Source organism: Carassius carassius, chromosome 26 (genome assembly GCF_963082965.1).
Source record: "Carassius carassius chromosome 26, fCarCar2.1, whole genome shotgun sequence".
Classification (NCBI taxonomy): domain Eukaryota; kingdom Metazoa; phylum Chordata; class Actinopteri; order Cypriniformes; family Cyprinidae; genus Carassius; species Carassius carassius.
The window spans coordinates 22145280-22168504 of NC_081780.1; the positions used below are offsets into that span (position 1 = coordinate 22145280).

Genomic DNA, 23225 nt, shown 5'->3' on the forward strand with positions numbered 1-23225 from the left:
AGAATGTGTGTAAATTAATATGAATTTAAGTGTTATGTTTTTTGTATTTGTTTTTCTTCAGGAATGTATAAATCCCCTTGATCTATGGACCTGTTGTCCATTTCAATGGATGAGCCCAATGTTCTTTTTTTTTTTTAAATGAAAAGAAAGGTATGGAGGTTCTCAACTTGTTGGTGTGAGGAGCTGTGGACTCCACACGTTTCATAATGCAGTCATACAGCAAGTGGAGAACCTGCTGAGAAGCATGCACACATTATTCCATAATGTGCCAGCAAGGAGAGAAGACTACACTGCCGTGACCCAAGTGCACCATCTTCCCTTAATCTTTCTATGGTCATCGGTGGCTTGGAAACCAGCCTGTGATAGAGAGGGCTCTTGCAGTTTGGCCATCACTTACACAGTATATGGATGCAGTGGAAAGAAAACAACTCCCAAACCCTGGGGCAGCATCTTTTGACACAATGGAGGATGCCATGAAAGACACTCTCATCATGGCAAGTTACACTTCTCCTTGACTGTTGCCAGGCTTTTCAGTCCCTTTTTGAAGAAGTCTCAAACAGATGAGCCAGTGATGCCTTTCCTCACCAATGACCTGGCTGAGCTGATCAAGGTACTGATTTATCAGCTCAGAACTATTCCCACTAATGATAAGGCTTAATTGATGTATACACTATGTTAATGAAGTATTTTCTTGAACTTTGATTAATTTGGAATTAGGATATGATATATATGGCTTTATTTATAAATGTGGGCACCAGATACTTCCATTTACATCTGAGATAATTTTTGGCTGAGTCTCCTGAAAGGCTGCATTAAGAGGGAGGACCTCCAGGACAACACCACACTGCAGCTAACCAAACTAGATCTAACTCCTACCAAAGGATATTGACATCGGCTTGGGTGCTGAGTCAGTACTCAAAGTAGTGTGCTCATTTAGAAAGCTATTTTTATGAATTTTTGAAATATGCAACAGTTAGGCAGATGGCATCTTCAAAGACCCAGAGTGCAAGTGGCAGATTAAATTATTTTGTTTAGACATTTCTGCAAGACAAGGAACTGACAGGAGGTGTTTCTGCTGATAGGAATAGTTGTGGAAGAGGCTTTTAACAAAAGTAAGAGGTCTGCACAGATAGTGATTCTGCTCATTATAACCATTACATATTGTTGATTTATTGTAATGATTTATCCAATAAAAAATCACTATATTTGTCCTTTTTCACTAATTTTGTCTTAGGAGATATCATTCTCCAACAATGTTGATGCCTTCCTGTCTGTTGAGTGCAGAAGTGAGGAGTTTCCCTCCTTCCCACCGATGCAAAAGAGGCTTGACGTCTTCTTGAGCAGTTTCCTCAGTAACTACCAAGAGCTTTTTGTTTTTTGTCAGAAGCTTCATGAGATTTTGTCTCATGGACAGGCCACTGTTGAAAGAGGCTTTTCTGTTAATAAAGAAACATAAACCTGCAACATGCAAGAGAACACTTAAGTAGCACAGAGGCTGGTATGTGACTGTCACTCGACACAGGGGTGATACCAAAGTTCCCCTGACAAATGAACTCTTTGAGTTCGGTGGCATCAGCCAGAAACAGGTACCATCTCACCGAACACTATACAAACAGTTACTGAAAGTCTTTCCAGAGCATGCAGGCCAAAGGAGAAGAGCTGGGATTAATGTAGCATGCACACACACAAACACACATCTCCAAAAAAAAAATTTTTTCTGTAGTTCAATAATGCATCTAACCTTTCTTCAGTACTGTTCAATTTGAATACATTTACTTTGCCAGTAATTTTGCGTTCTGCATTTTCCTTTTTGTCTGTGTGTTTTTACTTAATGGTCTTAAAAAGGTCTTACATTTGACTTGGTGGAACCTGCAGAAACCCTGTTAATTAAGTACATGAAAAATCAAGTGCTTTTGTACTTTCACTCAAGTAAAATTAAAAACTGAGTATATTTACTTTTACTGGAGTAATATTTTATTATACAGATCTGTATTTTTACTCAAGTACTTGATTTGTGTTCTTTGTCCACCACTATCAATAGTTGTGAGACTCCAGTAAGTAAGGCTGTTAATGGCTATATTATTCACTTAAACATTGGATGAAGTGATTATTTTCGCTTTAATACATGATGCCAATGTATGTTTCAATGTCCGCTATGTTAGTAATAATAATGTTACTTGCTTGGCAGAAAGGCTTGCCAGGCGTTTCGAGGGGAGTCCCCTGATAAAAATCTCGCTTAGGGGGCTAGAATACACATTATTGGGGTCGCTTCAACCTGTGGCATGGACATGAAAAACAGCCTGTGGCATCAGTGAAAATGTAGCCAAGTTTCACGGAAAAAAATGTGGACTTGGAAACACTGTGACGGATAGTAATGTCTACAATGGACATGAGCTCTGTCATGGTGCGACCACAACAGCTTGACGTCTAATTTGGCACGGTCTCTCTGTTACACTAATAGTAGTACGGCTTTCCTCTGTGTATACATATCCTTACAAGTACAATTTTAGCTGGATTATTTGTGTCCCCTTAAAAAATTGCAGTGAGCAGTGGGCGGCCATTTATGCTGCGGTGCCCAGGAAGCAGTTGGGGGTTCGTTGCCTTGCTCAAGGGCACCTAAGTCGTGGTATTGATAGTGGAGAGAGCACTGTACATGCACTCCCCCCACCTACAATTCCTGCCGGCCCAAGACTCGAACTCACAACCCTTCGTTTGCGAGTCTGAGTCAAGTCACCTTTCATTTATATAATGCTTTAAACTAAATACATTGCATCAAAGCAACTGAACAACATTCATTAGGAAAACAGTGTGTCAATAATGCAAAATGACAGTTAAAGGCAGTTCATCATTGAATTCAGTGATGTCATCTCTGTTCAGTTAATAGTGTCTTTGCATTTATTTGCAATCAAGTCAACGATATCGCTGTAGATGAAGTGACCCCAACTAAGCAAGCCAGAGGCGACAGCGGCAAGGAACCGAAACTCCATCAGTGACAGAATGGAGAAAAAAACCTTGGGAGAAACCAGGCTCAGTTGGGGGGCCAGTTCTCCTCTGACCGGACGAAACCAGCAGTTCAATTCCAGGCTGCAGAAAGGTCAGATTGTGTAGAAGAATCATCTTTTTCTTGTGGTCTTGTCCTGGTGGTCATCTGAGACAAGGTCTTTACAGGGGATCTGTATCTGGGGCTCTAGTTGTCCTGGTCTCCACTGTCTTTCAGGGATGTAAAGGTCCTTTCTAGGTGCTGATCCACCATCTGGTCTGGATACGTACTGGATCCGGGTGACTGCAGTGACCCTCTGATCTGGACACAGACTGGATCTGGTGGCTATGGTGACCTCGAAATAAGAGAGAAATAGACTAATATTAGCGTAGATGCCATTCTTCTAATGATGTAGCAAGTACATCGGGTGTTATGGGAAGTGTTCCCGGTTCCGGTTTACCTAATTAATGCAGCCTAAAAATCCTTTAACGGATTTGGATATTAAATGCATATTAGTATGTTATGTGTAAGCCAGGTTAAAGAGATGGGTCTTTAATCTAGATTTCTAGCAAGTGTGTTCGAAGAATCGAATTAGCCAGATCCTGATTAGTGAGATGATATCATCTTGGATGTGACATTTCATCTCGGATGTAATAAGCAACATACGAAGAATGGGCCCCAGGTCTGCCCTCGAATAAACATTTTTCTGGTTGACTAGTAGTCGTTCATTTAAAGCATTAGTTGACTAACCACATGTTTATTAATAAACCATTTAAATCATCGTGCTAATTGAGCCTTTGCCTAAATAGCCTATAAGCACTCAAACGGACACATAAAGCTTGCCTCAGGACATCGGCAAAAATAATGATGATCAACGTGTCAAGGAAAAAGATTTAAAATTAAACCGCATTAACATTTTAATAATCTATTGATATTAGTGTTTTCTGTGATTTCGGCTTTAAGAGATGAATTCGGCAAAACTGGCTCATCATCTCTACAGTATTGGATGTGCCTGAATGCAAGTTTTATACGGGTTACATAATCTGTTTTTTTTTTTCAGATTTTAATTGTTTCATTTGAAATTAGACATGTAACTCTATAGATATATTTGCATATCTGTAAGGCACCTATACACAAAGTATAGTATAGGTACACAAAGAGGCCGAGACCGCAGAAAGTGCATCGTGTTTGCTTTCATTATTTTACAAAAGCGCAATGTGTTATTGTTATAGTGACTGCACACAAATAAACATAGTCTTTACAGATTTGACAGATGTGTTATTCTTATCTGTATGACTTAAAAGATAGTATTTTAAGAGCAAGGGGCCGCACTGGCACCTCCATCTGTCCTGCAGTGTGCGCTACTACTCCGTTTTCACACTCTGCACAGACACTTGAATAGCACACACTTTTCTAGATTAACATTATCTTGAGCAGCCATGTAAAGTTGCTACTACTTACTACATATTTCAGATGATAAGCCCTATTTGAGGTTGATGAATGATAGGCAAGCATTTGGATGTACAGTATTCCAACAAAATCCAGCATTAAACGATCTGTGTGTTACTGACTGTGTTATCTTTTTTTTTTTTTTCTGCGACTACGCGTCTTATAAAATTTTAGTTGACCAGGCCTCTTCAAGTGTTAGCTGCTAACTTATCAAGTAAAGCCTATATGGTGTTTTGGTTGATTTCTTTAATAGTCAACACTTTTACTCAGGCCTTGTTTGTAAGATTTAATCTTGCCTGATTTGTCAGGGGTCTGTACTGAACTGAAATTAAAATAAAATAAACAAACTTGTAGTCATCATTTAGTTAATCTCATGTCGATTTATTTAATGTCAAGAAAGTCAAATATATATTTATGTATATCCTTTACTTTCTTGACATTAAATCGACATGTGTGTGTGTATATATATATATATATATATATATATATATATATATATATATATATATATATATGACTGTGTGTGTGAGAGAGAGAGTATATAGTTTGGCCTAATATGTATTTTATTTAAAAACCTTGTTTGTTGTGTAATAGTTAAAGAGATTTTTGCTATTTAAAAAAAAAGACAAAAAGATTAATAGAACTTGTTATTGAAGAAAAAAAAGGCTACAGACACCAGTTATAAATGCTTGCTGCACCCAACATGTTTCCCCCTTTAGATGTGCTACACCCTTTATTCACAGTCATTTTCAACACTTGTTTATTTATATACACTTCTATGGACTTTTATTTTGGTGTAGACGTGTGACGTCACATCTTTGCGCCGCGATCCTTCATTAGTGATTCGGTTGAGCAAATGTTTTTTATTTTAATGATTTAGTGATTAATACAATGCTAACTGTTTTGTTCGTTTCATAGAATAAACTGTTATTAAATGTAAGACCATAATGCTTTAGCTATTAATGAACGTTATTTTTGTAAATACAACCACACTTATCATAACAGGTGCGTCTCATTTCAGCTTGTCTGAAGTAAATATTAAGGGTTTCTATATTTTGTGCCCTTCTGTTAATTTATAGTTACAGTTTTGAGTGTTTAAGGCTAATCGGGGCAATTGAATAACACTCAATAGGGACCTGATTGAGATCGGGATTTTATCAGTTAATTATTCTAATCTTATAACGTTGCAGGACAAATTGTCTAAACACAGAGGGAAAACTCCTGGAGATGCGACTGAGCTCTCCATGTGACACATCATTATAAAAATGGCGCTTATTAAAGAGGAGAGTGAAGATGTGAAGATTGAAGCAGCAGTCCGAGTGAAACAGGAAGATATCGAGACACAAACAGGTTAGTTTTACATGATCAACCATCCTACGGAGGAGGAGTAACGTTCAAATAACATGTCAGATTACATATGTGCATTAATATAAAGACATGAATTGGAGACGTTCTGTGTTAACACAACCAGAGTTCTCCGTCAAAAAAAATATTATTTAGTTTTTAGTGTTAAGAAATGCATTAATAAAGAAAAAATGATACATTTTTAAATGGCATGGATGATTGAGCAACATTTTGTAGTTTCAACATAATTTGTTTATTTTTTCAGACAATCTTCCTAAAATACATAAAGTATTACCACTTTCGTTAAACCATTTTTTTTACCATTAAAATTTTGTAAAATAAAACTTTTTTTTTTACAAAAAATTAAATTCTGCATAATCAGCTTTGTTCATTCAGTAGACAGCGCAGGCATGCTGAACGCACACAACTTTAATTTGTTTGTTTACGATCTTGGGTACTTTATTTATTGTTGAATATATTATTGTTTTCTCTGTGTACATAATGTATTCTCGTAGCTTTGTAAAATTACGGTTGAAGCACTGACGTCACATGGACTATTTTACCGATGTCCTTGGTACGTTTCTGTGCGTTGATCATGGTGATATCTTGCTGTCTATGGAGGGTCAGAGAGCTCCCAGATTTCATCAAAAATATCTTCATTTGTGTTCTGAAGATGATCGAAGCACTTTCGGTTTTGGAACAATATGAGGGTAATGCGATTACAATTTTTCCTTTGTCTTTGGAGTGTTACAAGCTCTAGGTGCATAAAGAAGATCTGTAAAGTTGCAAAGACTAAAGTGTCAAATCCAAAGAGATATTCTTTATAAAAGTTAAGACTTGTCCACACCCCCCTAAAACGGCTCATTCTAACACGCCCCCACATGTCTACGTCACTATGTGAGAAGATTTGCATAACGTTGCCCAAATAATCAGGCAAAGAAAGAAGGCGTAACTTTTATTCTCTCTGTTTTTCTGCTGCTGCCATGTCGTGGAGTTGCTGTGTGTTTCGTTGTGAAAGTGAAACTACTAGTTTGTTCTTCCAAAAGAGGACACGACTAGAAATCAGTGGTTAAGTTGTATTTCAGCACTGTTACAGAACAGTCCAACCCAAATATTCAGATGTGTGCTGCTCATTTTATGGAGGATGAGGACTGTTTCCTGAACCAGTAGCCTGCAATGCATCTGTGGCACAATGGCTGTTTCTATAAAGTTGAGCAGTTCAAACGTTTCAAGGACAGTCTGGCACTTCTGACTGACAGCCTGTAGGTACGTTATTTATATTTAAATTATTTGTCAATGATGATTCAAGCGCAAGTTTTGAGCACTGTAGAGTAGACTTGTTTGTTGTTTCTCAGATCACAAATTAGGGCTGTGCGATATGGACAAAAAAAAACAACTATCGCGATTTCTTTGATCAATTTTGCGATTTCTAATTTAATCACGATTTTGACACACACAGACATGCTTTACAGTCATAAATGCATTTAGTATGAACTGAAAACACATTTCCAAAAGAAAACCAATAAGAGCTTTATCAAAACGTAGTAACATGTCTCTAGAACAGACATAAGTCAAAATAATCACTAAGTAAAGCTGTGACAAAATGTGTAGACGTATAGCAATAAATAAATCCCGTGTCCAGGGAATTGTTTTTCTTTTTTGCCATGCATTGGTCATCTAGCTCAATGTAGCAGTGCCTCCGGTGTTGAAATAGATTTGTTATACATTTATAGAGGTTCACATTAGGGCTGTGTATCACCAGCAAAGTCACGATACGATACGATACAGGACTGCACTGAATTTTACCTCAGTGGAGTTTAGTAAAACAGCTGTTTATGAAACACTGCATACTTTAGGGCCAGTGCTTACTATAACAGTTTACCTCTGCGATATCAAGGTCCTCCGTAACTGTACCACAGTAGAATGTAGTGTAGGGGAATTTACAGTTAAAATCCAAGGACCAGATATTTGGCAATGAAGACCAGGAGTCAGAGATGAGTTCAATTAATAATAATAATTTTACTTGAATAAAATAGTTTGCAATTTCATCAGCAGAAGTCAGCTTCAATACACTCGATGGAGTTCGTAGGCCGCCCCCCGTACAACTCAAAATCAACCACAGTTATACCCTGACAGAGGATACTAATTGAGTCAATACATAAGTCAACAAAATTCTGATTGGTTCCAAAACCTAGATAAACTCTCCAAAGACGTATATCTGATACGCTGGACACTGGCAGTTGATCGTTTGTCCTGGGACTGTCTGAGCTTCTCCCTGTACAGACAGATACTAACACGCATACACAGAGAACTTATCTAAAATTCAAGGCTTTCTAGCACTGGTGAGTGTCTTATCATTACGGTTGGATTCACACACATAATATGTGGACATTAATTGTGAGGAAAAGAAATACAGGGTAGAACCGGATTCTTTAATATCCCATAAGCGCACATAAGGTTACACATTTCACTCTTGCCATAACTTGATTAATAGTCAAACAAGATATCATATAATAATATAATTAATATCAGTATGAAGGATTTGGCAACTCGGCATTACATTTACATTTACATTTACATTTAATCATTCAGCAGACGCCTTTATCCAAAGCGACTTACAAATGAGAACAATAGAAGCAGTCAGGTCAACAAGAGAACAACAACAGTATACAAGTGCCATGACAAGTCTCAGTTAGTCTAGTATAGAACGCATAGGTATTTTTTTTTTTTTTAATAAAATTAAAAGACAAGAAAAGGAAAAGTGCTAGTGTTAGTTGGTTAAGTGCAGGCGAAAAAGATGAGTCTTTAGATGTTTCTTGAAAATGAGTAAAGACTCAGCTGTACGAATTGAGATTGGGAGGTCATTCCACCAGCTGGGCACAGTCCAGGAAAAGGTCCGTGAGAGTGATTTTGAACTTCTTTGGGATGGTACCACAAGGCGTCGTTCACTTGCAGAGCGCAAACTTCTGGAGGGCACATAAGATTTAACCAATGAGTTTAGGTAAGTTGGTGCCGTGCCAGTGGTCGTCTTGTAGGCTAGCATCAGTACCTTGAATTTGATGCGAGCAGCTACTGGTAGCCAGTGTAACCTGATGAGGAGAGGAGTAACGTGAGCTTTTTTTGGCTCATTGAAGACAACCCTCGCTGCAGCATTCTGGATCAATTGCAGAGGCTTGACAGTACATGCAGGAAGGCCCGCCAGGAGAGCATTACAATAGTCCAGTCTGGAGAGAACAAGAGCTTGGACAAGAAGTTGGGTTGCTTGCTCTGACAGGAAGGGTCTAATCTTCCTAATGTTGTATAAGGCAAACCTGCAGGACCAGGTAGTTGTAGCAATGTGGTCTGTAAAGCTTAACTGATGATCCATCACAACTCCTAGGTTTCTAGCTGTCCTTGTAGGAGTAATGGTTGATGAGCCCAGCTGTATAGAGAAGTTGTGATGAAGCAATGGGTTAGCTGGAATCACCAGGAGTTCTGTCTTCGTAAGGTTAAGCTGAAGGTGATGGTCATTCATCCAGCTAGAGATGTCACTCAGACAGGCTGAAATGCGAGCAGCTACTGTCGGGTCATCTGGTTGGAATGAGAGGTAGAGTTGGGTGTCATCAGCGTAGCAGTGATAAGAAAAGCCATGCTTCTGAATGACAGATCCTAATGATGTCATGTAGATGGAGAAGAGAAGTGGTCCAAGTACTGAGCCTTGAGGAACCCCAGTAGCAAGGTGGTGTGACTTTGAAACATCACCCCTCGAAGACACAATGAAGGATCTGTCAGAGAGGTAGGACTTAACCCACAGGAGTGCTGTTCCAGAGATGCCCATCTTTCTGAGGGTGGACAGGAGAATCTGGTGATTAACAGTGTCAAAAGCAGCAGAAAGGTCCAGTAAGATGAGTACCGAGGATTTAGAAGCTGCTCTTGCTAGTCGCAAGGCTTCAGTAACCGAGAGCAGAGCAGTCTCAGTTGAGTGGCCACTTTTGAAGCCAGATTGGTTGCTGTCCAGGAGGTTGTTCTGTACAAGGAACATAGAAAACTGGTTGAACACAGCTCGCTCAAGTGTCTTTGCAATGAATGGAAGAAGGGATAACGGTCTGTAGTTTTCAAGAAGCGCTGGATTTAGAGATGGTTTCTTGAGCACTTGGTTACCCGAGCCTGCTTGAATGCTGAGGGAAATGTTCCAGAGTGAAGAGAGGAGTTGATAACGTGAGTAAGCAAAGGTATGACTGAAGAAGAGATCGCTTGAAGGAGGTGAGTGGGGATCGGATCAAGTGGACAAGTAGTAGGATGATTGGACAGGAGAAGTTTGGAGACGTCCATCTCTGAGAGCGGGGAGAAGGAGAAAGAGTGTGCGTTGGTCAATGTGAAGTTGTCCTCAGTCTGCGGTGTGGAGAATTGGTCACTGATGGATCTTGTCTTATTTGTGAAGAAAACTGCAAAGTCGTCCGCTGTAAGAGTCGATGGAGGAGGTGGTGGCGGTCTTGAGTCTTAAAGAGTGTCCGAGCGTCACAACAGCTGTTAATTTTGTTGTGGTAGTAGGATGTTTTAGCCGTGAAGACATTTGCAGAGAAGGAAGAGAGGAGAGACTGATACACACTGAGGTCTGTAGAGTTTCTTGATTTCTGCCATTTCCTCTCTGCAGCCCTGAGTTTAGAGCGATGTTCACGGAGAACCTCAGACAGCCAGGGGGCAGATGGGGCGGTGCGTGCTGGTCTAGACAACATTGAGCAAAAGTTGTCCAAGCAAGATGTTAAAGTGGAGCATCCACTCCTTCAGTAGGTAATGGCATATGTTTAAATTAAATAAAAAATTAAATTATGCATTTAGCAGACGCTTTTATCCAAAGCGACTTACAGTGCATTCAGGCTATCAATTTTTACCTATCATGTGTTCCCGGGGAATCGAAACCCCCAACCTTGATAGCGCAATGCTCTACCAATTGAGCTACAGGAACAGGAATGTTTAATGTTTACATTGGGAACTCCCCACCAGGTACAACATTCTGTTGGCTTTCATTTGTTTTTAAGCCCATAAATAATAATGTACTTGCTCTAATAAATTTATATTGTAATGTACTCATATTAATATATTAAAAAAATCATCTTAACATTGATGGTAGGTTATCATTCCACAAATTAATGCACTCTCTACTTTTTACAAATAAAATAAAGAGTTCTAAACTACTGTGCTGTCTTTCATATCTTACGCACACACACATGCTCAGTCACTCACACAGATCACGCTTTGCATGCAATTATACAAATAAACACTTGATGTATTACAATGTTCTGAGAATAGAATATTGAAGTGGAGATCGCTAAACTGCAAGCTAACAGGTGTTTTGGGGATAACATCTCTTCATATCAGGCAACCCCGGTTTTGTTCCTTTGCGGCCAGATTAAACCTTTTTTACGGGAAGTCGTGGCCTAATGGTTAGAGAGTCGGACTCCCAATCGAAAGGTTGTGAGTTAGAGTCCCGGGCCGGCAGGAATTGTGGGTGGGGGGAGTGCATGTACAGTTCTCTCTCCACCTTCAATACCACGACTTAGGTGTCCTTGAGCAAGCCATCGAACCCCCAACTGCTCCCCGGGCGCCGCAGCATAAATGGCTGCCCACTGCTCCGGGTGTGTGCTCACAGTGTGTGTGTGTGTTCACTGCTCTGTGTGTGTGCACATCGGATGGGTTAAATGCAGAGCACAAATTCTGAGTATGGGTCACCATACTTGGCTGAATGTCACGTCACTTTCATTTTGTAGTTTATATATTAAGCTCTATTCATTATTTTCAAGAAACCTTGCACTTTTCTACTTAGTTTTAAACTGTGTTCTTGTATTCAAATTAAGCACTGTCCACTGCTGTATCAATACAGGGCCAGCTGTATCGATATTCGTATCATCAAATCTCTGTGACGATATATCGTTGTATCGAAATGTTGAACACAGCCCTAGTTCACACGTACTCCATCTGCAGTGCGTATACAGTATGTGTATGCAGTGCAGAAGCAGCAGCGAGGGCACATTATTGTAACGCGAAGGCGCATTAAAATAATGCACGAGTGTGAATCTTTCCGCTCACACGCAGATTTCCTTTGCTCTGTCACAAAACCAGACATGCTGCTCTCGCCCGGAGAGAGTGCACGCACTTAAAACATGTCTCTTATCTCGCTCAAACTGTATCCTCCTGTGCTAGATATGAATTATTTTAGCACCTTTCTATTTCTAACCTTTTTGGTTCACATCTTTTACTGCATGCAGTGTGAACGCTCTGATCTGTTAACATGGGCTCGGAGAAAAATACGCACCACAGACGGAGTGTGTGAACCTGGAGTTACGTAGGCATATGCCCAGTCTGTTCTGTCCTCACGCTCCATTTTGGCGTGCTGCATTCTTATTGGATCAGATAGCATCATACAGTACTGGATAGCATACTGTGGGAGGTCGGGCCGCGGAAAATCATGCTATAAACAGATTTAGAAATCGTGCACGCTCAAATCGTGATTTTTTTTTTTGATGATTTTGATTAATCGCACAGCCTTATCACAAATGCAAACATTATGTTTACGCAGCACAATACGCAACGCAGCGCGTAAAAAGACAGCAAAAGTCATTATAATCAGTAATTAATCCACAATCCACAAATTACTTAAGTTATTTGGTTTATAAACGTGCCTTACACTCCCTCTGATGCAAGATAAACCAATATCCTGAGATACATAGATTGAACTGCTAAAAGAGAACTGATGATGGGATGTGCACGAGCAGAGCAGCTGTACTAAGTCTCGTGCTGCTGGCCTGAGAGAGGTAAATGTTAAGGGGCGTAACATTTTCCCCACACGCTTGAAGCATTCAGCCAATCAGAGCACATCTCGCTTTTTCAGATCGATGAACCTTTTAAAAATGTTTCAGAAGGTATGGAAGCAGCATCATATGAGTCCTTTACAATAAAAAAAGTATCAGCTCAATACAGAATAAGGGTGTGACAAGATACTTATTCCACGAGACGAGACACAAGACAGGATTTATGAAATGAGACAAGATTTTAACACAAAATCCAAAAAATGTAGGAGCAGTTTGAAATTAACTTGTACATTATTAAAATAAACAGCCATTTTAATAAATTTATTGTAGTAATGTAGTAAACAACATGTAAACACTGCAAAATGTTTTGCCACAAACTCAACTGACAGCAACGTCTTCACACCCGCGGACAAGTGTGACGTCATATACCTCTGTAAATAATTACAATTTAAATTCATGTCTCACACACGTCAATGCACTTTGAATGGAACAAATACATTGGGCTCAAACTGAAATCATGACGGAAGATCCTGTGATAGCCACTTTGCAGGGCACTTACGGTCGAATAGAACAAACGTCTGAAACGATAAGAGAAACATACAAAATGTGCAGAGCAGGGGGCGCGAGGACTGGAATTGAGAAGCGCTGCCCTACACTGCTTAAAACTCATGTTTGAATCATCAATGGCAAATCCTTTACATACTGTATGTAAATGTACTCAGACTGTGAGTCAGAACAGCCGGAATTTTATACTTCTTTCCCAGAATCAGGAAACAGTCCTTCATAAAATGTGCTGCACACACTCAAATATTTGGGTTGAACTGTTCTGGAACAGTGCTGTAAATACAAATTAACCACTGATTTCTAGTTATATCCTCTTTTGGAAGGTTGAACAAAGTAGTTTAATTTTCGCAACGAAACAGCGATTCCACGGCATGGCGCTGGCAGCAACAGCGAGAATAAAAGGTTGCGCCTTCTTTTTTTGTGTGAACATTTGGGCCGCGTTATGCAAATTTTCCCACATCGTGACGTAGACACGTAGGGGGGTTGTTTAATCGAGGTGTTTTAGGAAGGCATGGTCGAGTTTTAACAGACTTTACAGATCTTCTTTATGCACCAAGAGCTTGTGGCACTCCAAAGAGAAAGGAAAAATTTTAATCCCATCATATGATCCCCTTTAATCACGTTGTAAAGTGAAACACCATGCCGTTGGTGCCCTCTGCAGGTCTTTGTTTTAATACATATACTTTAGTTTGTTCTTTTTAGGTATAGGTATTTTACATTAAGTATTTTAACAGTGTTGTTTAATACAATTATGTAATTTCTTGGTTTTGATATTTTACAGTTATTATTGCCTCATTGTAAGTTTATATATAAATACTCAATGTATACTATTTGTGATCTTCCAGTAAGATGGAAGCATGACAGCAGCTTGCAGAGGCTGCTCCGGACCCAGAAGGTGCTATTTCTGTGTTTTTAGACAGTTCTGTGAACTTTATAGTTATCCTTGGTGTGAATGGGCCTTTAGCCTTGGATTATTGTTAACTTCTTTATGGGCATTGGTTGCTTATAGAATAAAGCTAAAATTAAAATAATTGAAAAAACCCTTAGCGCCGTGTTTCCACCGCAGGAACTTTACCCAGGAACTAAGGACTTTAGGCCGGTACTCGGTGTGTTTCCACTGGAAGAACCAGGAACTAAATTAAGTTCCAGGTAAAAAAATGCCCCTCAGAAAGTCTGTGCTGGCGAGGTAGTACTTTTTCAAAGTTCCGGAACTTTCGGGGGCGGAACTTGGGCGCTAAACATCCTGATTGGTTTGAATTCACGCAGCAGTGATTTCAACCACCATTTATTCGGATAATTTTCAAAATATTACTGTTATTGTGTCATGAACTGTAATTTTAAAAGTATTTCAGTCGAGAATGTAGTTGTTTAAAACTCAAATCTGTGGTTTATTTATAAAGACGGAGCCTATTTAAAAATGAAGTTATGAAGTACACTGCTGTTTGCAGAATTACCGGATTTGCATCGTCGTGGACATCACACTCCTGAGTCGAATGAGCAAAGTCTGAATTACCGAGGATGCACGTCCAAAAACGCGTACTACAGTATTGAGAAACGCGCGCAAACCTACGTCACCAGTCTATTTGCCTAATCTTCCCGGTACTTTAGACCATGGTGGAAAGGCAGAAAGCAACAGGTCTGGGGGGAAAATAGTTCCTGGTACAAATGTTCCGGTTATTTTGGTGTATACGCAGCATAAGATAACCTCTAGAAATAAAAAAACACGCCCACGACTTAAGCATGCAGAATAATGCAAGTGAGATTATATATTTATTTTTTGTAATTGAGACTTTGAACTGTTACATAATTGTGGCATCCGTAATTGCAATCACGATTAGAAATTTGATTAATTGTGCAAACTTAAGATAATTATTTTTAAGCACAGTATTTCTGCTACAATGGGGCTTAATTTCTAAATGAAAACTAAACTACAAAACTGAGCATAGTTGAGAGTATTAACTTTTTCCTGTAACTATAGACATATCTGGTAGATATGGGATTTGTCTATAATAAAACAATTTTCAGGGTCCAGTGATAAGGGGTTTGATAGTTGCCAGGTTTTATTTTTTATTTTATTTAAAAAAAAAAAAATTGTCTTAAAGTAAGTGAAGAGTTAACATTGAGAAGAGGTTCTGAGATTGCTGGATGTGTATAGGATCTTGCATGCATGCATGTGGTTTTGACTATTATTTTTATATCTGTTGCTTTGTGTCATTAACTGGTGTTAACTTGTATTTTATTGTCTTTTTTTTCAATTCAGACCCAATGGCTTTGAAAAAGGAAAGCCAAGAACTGAATAAAATGGAAGAGAATCAGTATGACAGAGATCAGGATTTTATAACTGGAGAAAAATCCACACAAAATGAAAAGACTTCCCCACAAAAAAGAGCTCAAAAGACTGAATCTACCAGTTATTTTACATGCTGTCATTGTGGAAAGACTTACAGTCAAAAACAAAACCTTGATGTCCACATGAGAATTCACACTGGAGAGAAGCCTTTCAGCTGCCAACAGTGTGGAAAGAGTTTCACTCAAAAACAATACCTTAAAATCCACATGAGGGTTCACACTGGTGATAAACCTTATACTTGCACTCAGTGTGGACAGAGTTTTACACAAAAAGGAAACCTTAATGCCCACATGAGAGGTCACACTGGAGAGAGTCCTTACACCTGTGGACTGTGTGAGAAGAGCTTCTCACGAAAAGAACGTCTTAAGACTCACATGCGAATTCACACTGGAAAGAAGCCGTTCATATGTGGTCAGTGTGGAAAGAGTTTCAGATGTAAAGAAAAGCTTAATTGCCACATGAGGATTCAGTAGAGAGAGAACAGTTTTATGTCATCATTGTGGAAAGAGTTTTCCTGACAGGAACCACCTCAGAAATCATGTACAGTAGTTGGCCAGCCTATCTGGGTTTTACCACCGCACGTGCCGCCGGTGCCGCGGCGGTAACTGTAATTCAGTCGCGTGTTAAAATCATTCGCGAAACTACCACCAGGTGGCGCAAAGGGACGGATTGTGAAATGAATGTAATTGTAAAATGAGATAAAAGAAGTAAAACAAAAATAACATGATGATATAACATTGTAACATTTAAAAAAAAAACATTAAAAAATTTACAATTTGTTAATTTTTAAAATGTAGGATAGTCTTAGGCTACAGTCTACTAAACAAAAATTAAAAAAGACCTTTACACAAAGGATCATATGCATGCTATTTTAATAAACAGTAAATAAATATAAGGCCTATTTGTATATATATATATATATATATATATATATATATATATATATATATATGAGCTAAATGTTTTAATTTCATTTCAGTTCTTGGTTTAAAAAAAATATTCAGGTTCCATATGCAGAGCGAAATGGGAATGGTCCAGCATTTAGCAATAATTAGTATTAACTCTGTTATTATTCTTGATATTTCAATCTACCAACACTTTGCATTTTTGAATTATGCCTTATGTGTGAAAGCCCAACCTTACCTTATGCTTAGCTTTAAATTAGTATTATTATTATTATTTTTTTTATTACTAAGCTTATATTATTATATACTGCAATTATATTTATCCATTAGAATTATACATTTTTAATTATTGTTTTGTTCTGATAAATTTGTTAAATTTTAAAGGATTTGTTGTAAAATATTTTCTTATAGCCTATTTTCTAACTCTCACAAACTGATTTATTTTTTAGCGTGTTTAAAAAAAAAAAAACATGCAGCAACCAAAAATAGGTGATTGATCCGTTAAAATGAAACCTATACACCATTTATTCGGATCATTTTCAAAATATTACTGTTATTGTGTCATGAACTGACTGTAATTTTAAAAGTATTTCAGTCGAGAATGTAGTTGTTTAAAACTCAAATCTGTGGTTTATTTATAAAGACAGAGCCTATTTAAAAATGTGTTTCGCTGATCTTGGAGACGGTGAGCTTCACGCGATCAGCGGTAGCTCAGTAATCATGTATCCGCCGAGAGCAGCCTCACCTCGGCTAGCCATTCTGATGTGTGCCGCTGGCTCTGATGTCTCTTTAGTGGTTAAACATAAAATATAATTCGATTTGGGTAAATCTAACAGGCCTGTATCTTTGGTCTGTATTCAATTTATCTATATGTTAAAATGAAAATAAAAAAAGTCCAATTTATATAATATTTCGTTTCATTGTAATGGCTGTATATATACACACATCCCTGACCTACGTACATTTCTGCAGCTGTTATTATGTTTAAATGAAAACGAAAGGAGGCAGTGGTACTTGATATCCTATTAAGTTTTATTGTAAATGTACTGAGAGGAAAATTGCAGTAGTCAAGGCGAGCTGACTGAAGTTATGAAGTACACTGCTGTTTGCAGAATTACCGGATTTGCATCGTCGTGGACATCACACTCCTGAGTCGAATGAGCAAAGTCTGAACTACCGAGGATGCACGTCCAAAATCGCGTACTACAGTATTGAGAAACGCGCGCAAACCTACGTCACCAGTCTATTTGCCTAATCTTCCCGGTACTTTAGACCATGGTGGAAATGCAGAAAGCAACAGGTCTGGGGGGAAAATAGTTCCTGGTACAAATGTTCCGGTTATTTTGGTGTAAACGCGGCATAAGATAACCTCTAGAAATAAAAAAACACGCCCACGACTTAAGCATGCAGAATAATGCAAATGAGATTTTTTATTTATTTTTTGTAATTGAGACTCTGAACAGTTACGTAATTGTGGCATCCGTAATTGCAATCACGATTAGAAATTTGATTAATTGTGCAAACTTAAGAGAATTATTTTTAAGCACAGTATTTCTGCTACAATGGGGCTCAATTTCTAAATGAAAACTAAACTACAAAACTGAACATAGTTGAGAGTATTACCTTTTTCCTATTATTATAGATATATCTGGTAGATATGGGATTTGTCTATAATAAAACAATTTTTCAGGGTCCAGTGATAAGGGGTTTGATAGCTGCCAGGTTCTATTTTTTATTTTATTTTTTAAAAAAATTGTCTTAAAGTAAGTGAAGAGTTAACATTGAGAAGAGGTTCTGAGATTGCTGGATGTGTATAGGATCTTGCATGCATGCATGTGGTTTTGATTATTATTTTTATGTCTGTTGCTTTGTGTCATTAACTGGTGTTAACTTGTATTTTATTGTCTTTTTTTTTCAATTCAGACCCAATGGCTTTGAAAAAGGAAAGCCAAGAACTGAATAAAATGGAAGAGAATCAGTATGACAGAGATCAGGATTTTATAACTGGAGAAAAATCCACACAAAATGAAAAGACTTCCCCACAAAAAAGAGCTCAAAAGACTGAATCTAACAGTTATTTCACATGCTGTCATTGTGGAAAGACTTTCAGTCCAAAACAAAACCTTGATGTCCACATGAGAATTCACACTGGAGAAAAGCCTTTCACCTGCCAACAGTGTGGAAAGAGTTTCACTCAAAAACAAAACCTTAAAGTCCACATGAGGGTTCACACTGGTGATAAACCTTATACTTGCATTCACTGTGGACAGAGTTTTACACAAAAAGGAAATCTTAATAACCACATGAGAGGTCACACTGGAGAGAGTCCTTACACCTGTGGACTGTGTGAGAAGAGCTTCTCACGAAAAGAAAGTCTTAAGACTCACATGCGAATTCACACTGGAGAGAAGCCGTTCATATGTGGTCAGTGTGGAAAGAGTTTCAGATGTAAAGAAAAGCTTAATTGTCACATGAGGATTCACTAGAGAGAGAACAGTTTTATGTCATCATTGTGGAAAGAGTTTTCCTGACAGGAACCACCTCAGAAATCATGTACAGTAGTTGGCCAGCCTATCTGGGCTTTACCGCCGCACGTGCCGCCGGTGCCGCGGCGGTAACTGTAATTCAGTCGCGTGTTAAAATCATTCGCGAAACTACCGCCAGGTGGCGCAAAGGGACGGATTGCGAAATGAATGTAATTGTAAAATGAGATAAAAGAAGGAAGTAAAACAACAATACCATTATGATATAACATTGTAACATAAAAAAAAAATGTACAATTTGTTAATTTTTAAAATGTAGGATAGTCTTAGGCTACAGTCTACTAAACAAAAGAAGACCTTTAAACAAAGGATCATATGCATGCTATTTTTATTAAACAGTAAATAAATATAAGGCCTATGTGTATATATATATATGAGCTAAATGTTTTAATTTCATTTCAGTTCTTGGTTTAAAAAAAATCTTCAGGTTCCATATGCAGAGCGAAATGGGAACGGTCCAGCATTTAGCAATAATTAGTATTAACTCTGTTATTATTCTTGATTTTTCAATCTATCAACACTTTGCATTTTTGAATTATGCCTTATGTGTGACCAAAAATTAAGTATTATTTGTTTCCGCTGTTTGATCGCGCTGGTGCCTCGCGCACATATTCACTGGAAACCGCAGTCGTTCACCAGACATTCGGCGTGAGCACTTTGACATATTGTTAATTATGATTTTTTTTTCCATCGATACTGAAACGCACACAGCCTATTTACCTCATGAATAATAGTTAAGCTTCAAATGGGCAACATCACGAATATGGAAACGTTTGATTTCTCCCGATTGAGAAAGCCAAACCTTACCTTATGCTTAGCTTTAAATTATTATTATTATTATTATTACTAAGCTTATATTATTATATACTGCAATTATACTTATCCATTAGAATTATATATTTTTAATTATTGTTTTGTTCTGATAAATTTGTTAAATTTAAAGGATTTGTTGTAAAATATTTTATTGTAGCCTATTTTCTTCCTCTCACAAACTCTGATTTATTTTTTAGCGTGTTTAAAAAAAAACATGCATCAAACGAAAATAGGTGATTAATCCGTTAAAATAAAACATATACACGAATCATATATTTTTTTCCTCTGACAAACTTAATTTATTTTTTAGCGTGTTTAAAAAATAAAAAATAAAGAAAACATTCAGCAAATGAAAATAGGCGATTAATCCATTAAAATTTGTTACTCTTGGTTAACAGTAATTAAAATTATTTTACTTCAGAACAGAGCCTGGGACTAATTTAGGCTAAACAGGTTTTTTTTTTCATTTTTTTTTTTTCATTGCATCTGAAAATGACTTTGTTCATTACATTCACTTCACTTGCTCTGGCACAGATCAGCCTCCCGCGATGCTCAGCTGTGGACGATTTAAATATGTTTGATATAAAGCAGTGGTTCTCAACCCGCGGCCCGTCGCAAATTCAAATGCGGCCCGAACCACATGCTGAATAAAAAAATAAAAAAAAACTTTATCAGTTTGTAAATTTTTATTTTTTTACATGAATTAAAAAAAATTATGCTACTAATGAAATATAAGCTATATCCTAATGTTTTTATGTGAATTTTTTTCTTCATATATTATTTTCAGACATGAGCAGACCTACTGGCATAAGCATTTAACGAACACATACAAGCGCTTACTTTCGTAGATTTCAATTCAAATAGTCATCAACAGCCATTAGGTAAATTGCCTTTAAGGTAAAATTGCGCATTAGAATGGACAAATTAGTTTTTTAAGGGAGAAAAAAATGAAATTCAAAAAATGCCAGCGAATGAACATTTACAAACTGTGAATAGTTGCAGTATCAGTATTGAAGGAGAAGTGCTGGATTTTCGTTTTTTTTGCCCCGCAACTCACTTGAAGAAGTTCAGGCAAATAGAAACACCATACACTAGCAATCCTTAATTGAAGAAATGTGGCAAAACATCTCTGGAGAGAACCTCATATTATTAAATTCAAAAGTGCTTTCCATATTTGGATCAAAATAGGCTACATTTGTGAAAGCACATTTTCTGAAATGTTGCGCGTCAGGTCATGCAAGCCTGCATCTTAAAGCCTCTGTCAAACTTTCTGCGTCCGCGAGTCCGCTATGGACCGCTAGGTAGGCGTGACGTAAAAATCGTCATTGGAGAGTGTGTGCTGAGGCTCTGAGCAGACGACCGCGCGGACAGGTGCGTGTGGTCAGTAGGCTTCAAAAGCAAAATTGCACATGTGCAGGCAGAGTGAAGAAGCTCATTGCTACTCGAACTTGTGCAATCCGTCAGTAAAAGAATATAAAGACAGTCAGATGTGCAATAATTCTGGGAAATTGCAGAGCGGATCATCAGCCTGCGCATTCAGAAGTATAAATTGATGAAGTCTGCGTCCGCGCTGGCCATGTCTGCGTCCGGATTGCTCATGCGGAAAGTTAAAGGCTATAACACAGGCGTTACGATCGCAACTTATTTGTGCTGTTACTCCTTTCAAGCTGAATCTCACAAAATTGTTCAGCTCCCGACAGCATCAGGTGTTTTATTTATGGGGAGTAGAATTGTTTATTCCAATGAATGTAATAGATTATATATCATAATAGTAAGGCTATACTATTATAAATCAGGTTGGTTTGTATTGCTGACTTAATATGTAAATTGTATGCGACTTGCTCTTAGACCATAGTGCGGCCCGCTGGAAAAAAAGGTTGAGAACCACTAGGTTGCTGTCCCATTTTATAGGCTACAGGAATTGTTCATTTTAAAAAATCTAATTATATTGTTAGTTCTAATTATATTGTTAACACAAGTTCATTTAGAACTTTTTTTACTTATAAACTCCTTGAGAATTTAAAGTTAGTTTAATAGTATTTAAATTCAAGTTTAAAAAAAGGTTTTAATTGCTTAATTTTTTTTTAATTAATATGTTATCATGTTTATTATTGTAAAAAATATGTGTTTATTCTTTAAGAAAACAAGGGAAAAAATAAGGGACAATCCGAATATTTGTTTTGCTTTACCTATTTATGTAGGCTAGAATTATTCAAAATAATAAAATAATGTCATTAAAAAATACCATTGGCCTGAGTAATTTTGACCATTATAGAATTGTGACTTTAAAGATTAGTCATTTAGGTGGTAAAAATACTGTGAAATTAATAATGGCATGGATTTTAGAGCATAACAACTGAAGGTTTATGAAACATTAGCCAATAAAGCATTTTTTTTAAACAACGGAACTTAAATATTATTTCAACCATACAGCATGTGAATAAATAAAATGCATACTTTTCATAACATTTCATTATTCATAAAATGCATAACGTTTCTGGTGTTTGGATTTGTACTTCAATATAATGAGCTCCAGTTTAAGAATAGCCCTAAACTAGTTTCTCTCTCTCTCTCTCTCTCTCTCTCTTTAACAGCATTGGCTCAATAAAATACGTCTTCCTTCAGGTAGAATTAATGTTTTCCTGCCTTGCTAAATGTTGGGCTCATGATCAGTGGCGGAGCCAGAGGGCTAGTTGCGGGACGAAGTCCTTGCCACCCCTGTTGCCACCCCGCTGAAAACATTACACTGTTTGATTTTTACGAACATTTCTCAAATCTCCCAGCGGACGTGAATGCATCCTTACGCAGCACGCACAAGCGTGCAGCTGCTGCTACACTTTTCATTGGTTAAGCTGACACGCAGCTCCTTCGTGTTCCAAACGGCTCCAAAACAACGTGGCAGCACACACGGGATCGATGAAGAGCGTTTTGCTGGTATGTACGGCTTTTATTGGTATTAAATTAAACGAAGTACTGTTTTAATGGGAAGTAAGGGAGACGTTGCACTGTAGTGCTTAGCATTAATACTTAAATGAGCATTAACGTTACTAGCCTCGTGAAACTGACTGACTAACGTTAATACTGTCACGCCTGCGTGAAGATTTTTAAAACATGTCGTTAGCAAATGTTCAGCAACAATCACAGACATTAGGTAGGCTTATTCATATTGGCACGTGTAATGCAGCATATTGAACTAATCTTAATAAAACCACCGTGGAGATACAGGGATGCAAACAGCGAGCTTTTCGGCGCCTCGCGCTTTTTCACGTCAGTTTGGGTGACTTGGGTCTGAGAGGGTCTGATTGCACTCCGCATACGATGCGCATACGCGCTTTGTGCGCTCTGTTTTGAAGCGTTTCATATTATCATGGTTTTGCGCACTGAAAGATTATTAAAAGCCTATATTTTTTTATACCTAGCCTACACAATACATTTAAAATAAGCATAATTTAATTGTATATTATTTATGTGTAGTGTAGGCTATATAAA

General features: G+C 37.7%; 1 protein-coding gene across 1 annotated transcript; it reads left to right on the top strand.

Annotated features, from left to right (window-relative positions):
- Positions 1-5232: 5232 nt before the first annotated feature.
- Positions 5233-19076, top strand: LOC132106087 (gastrula zinc finger protein XlCGF8.2DB-like). Its single transcript, XM_059511715.1, has 3 exons — positions 5233-5779; positions 15386-15886; positions 18304-19076. The coding sequence occupies exons 1-3, from the start codon at positions 5695-5697 to the stop codon at positions 18864-18866; spliced, it is 1149 nt and encodes a 382-aa protein (XP_059367698.1). The 5' UTR covers positions 5233-5694; the 3' UTR covers positions 18867-19076.
- The last annotated feature ends 4149 nt before the right edge of the window (positions 19077-23225 follow it).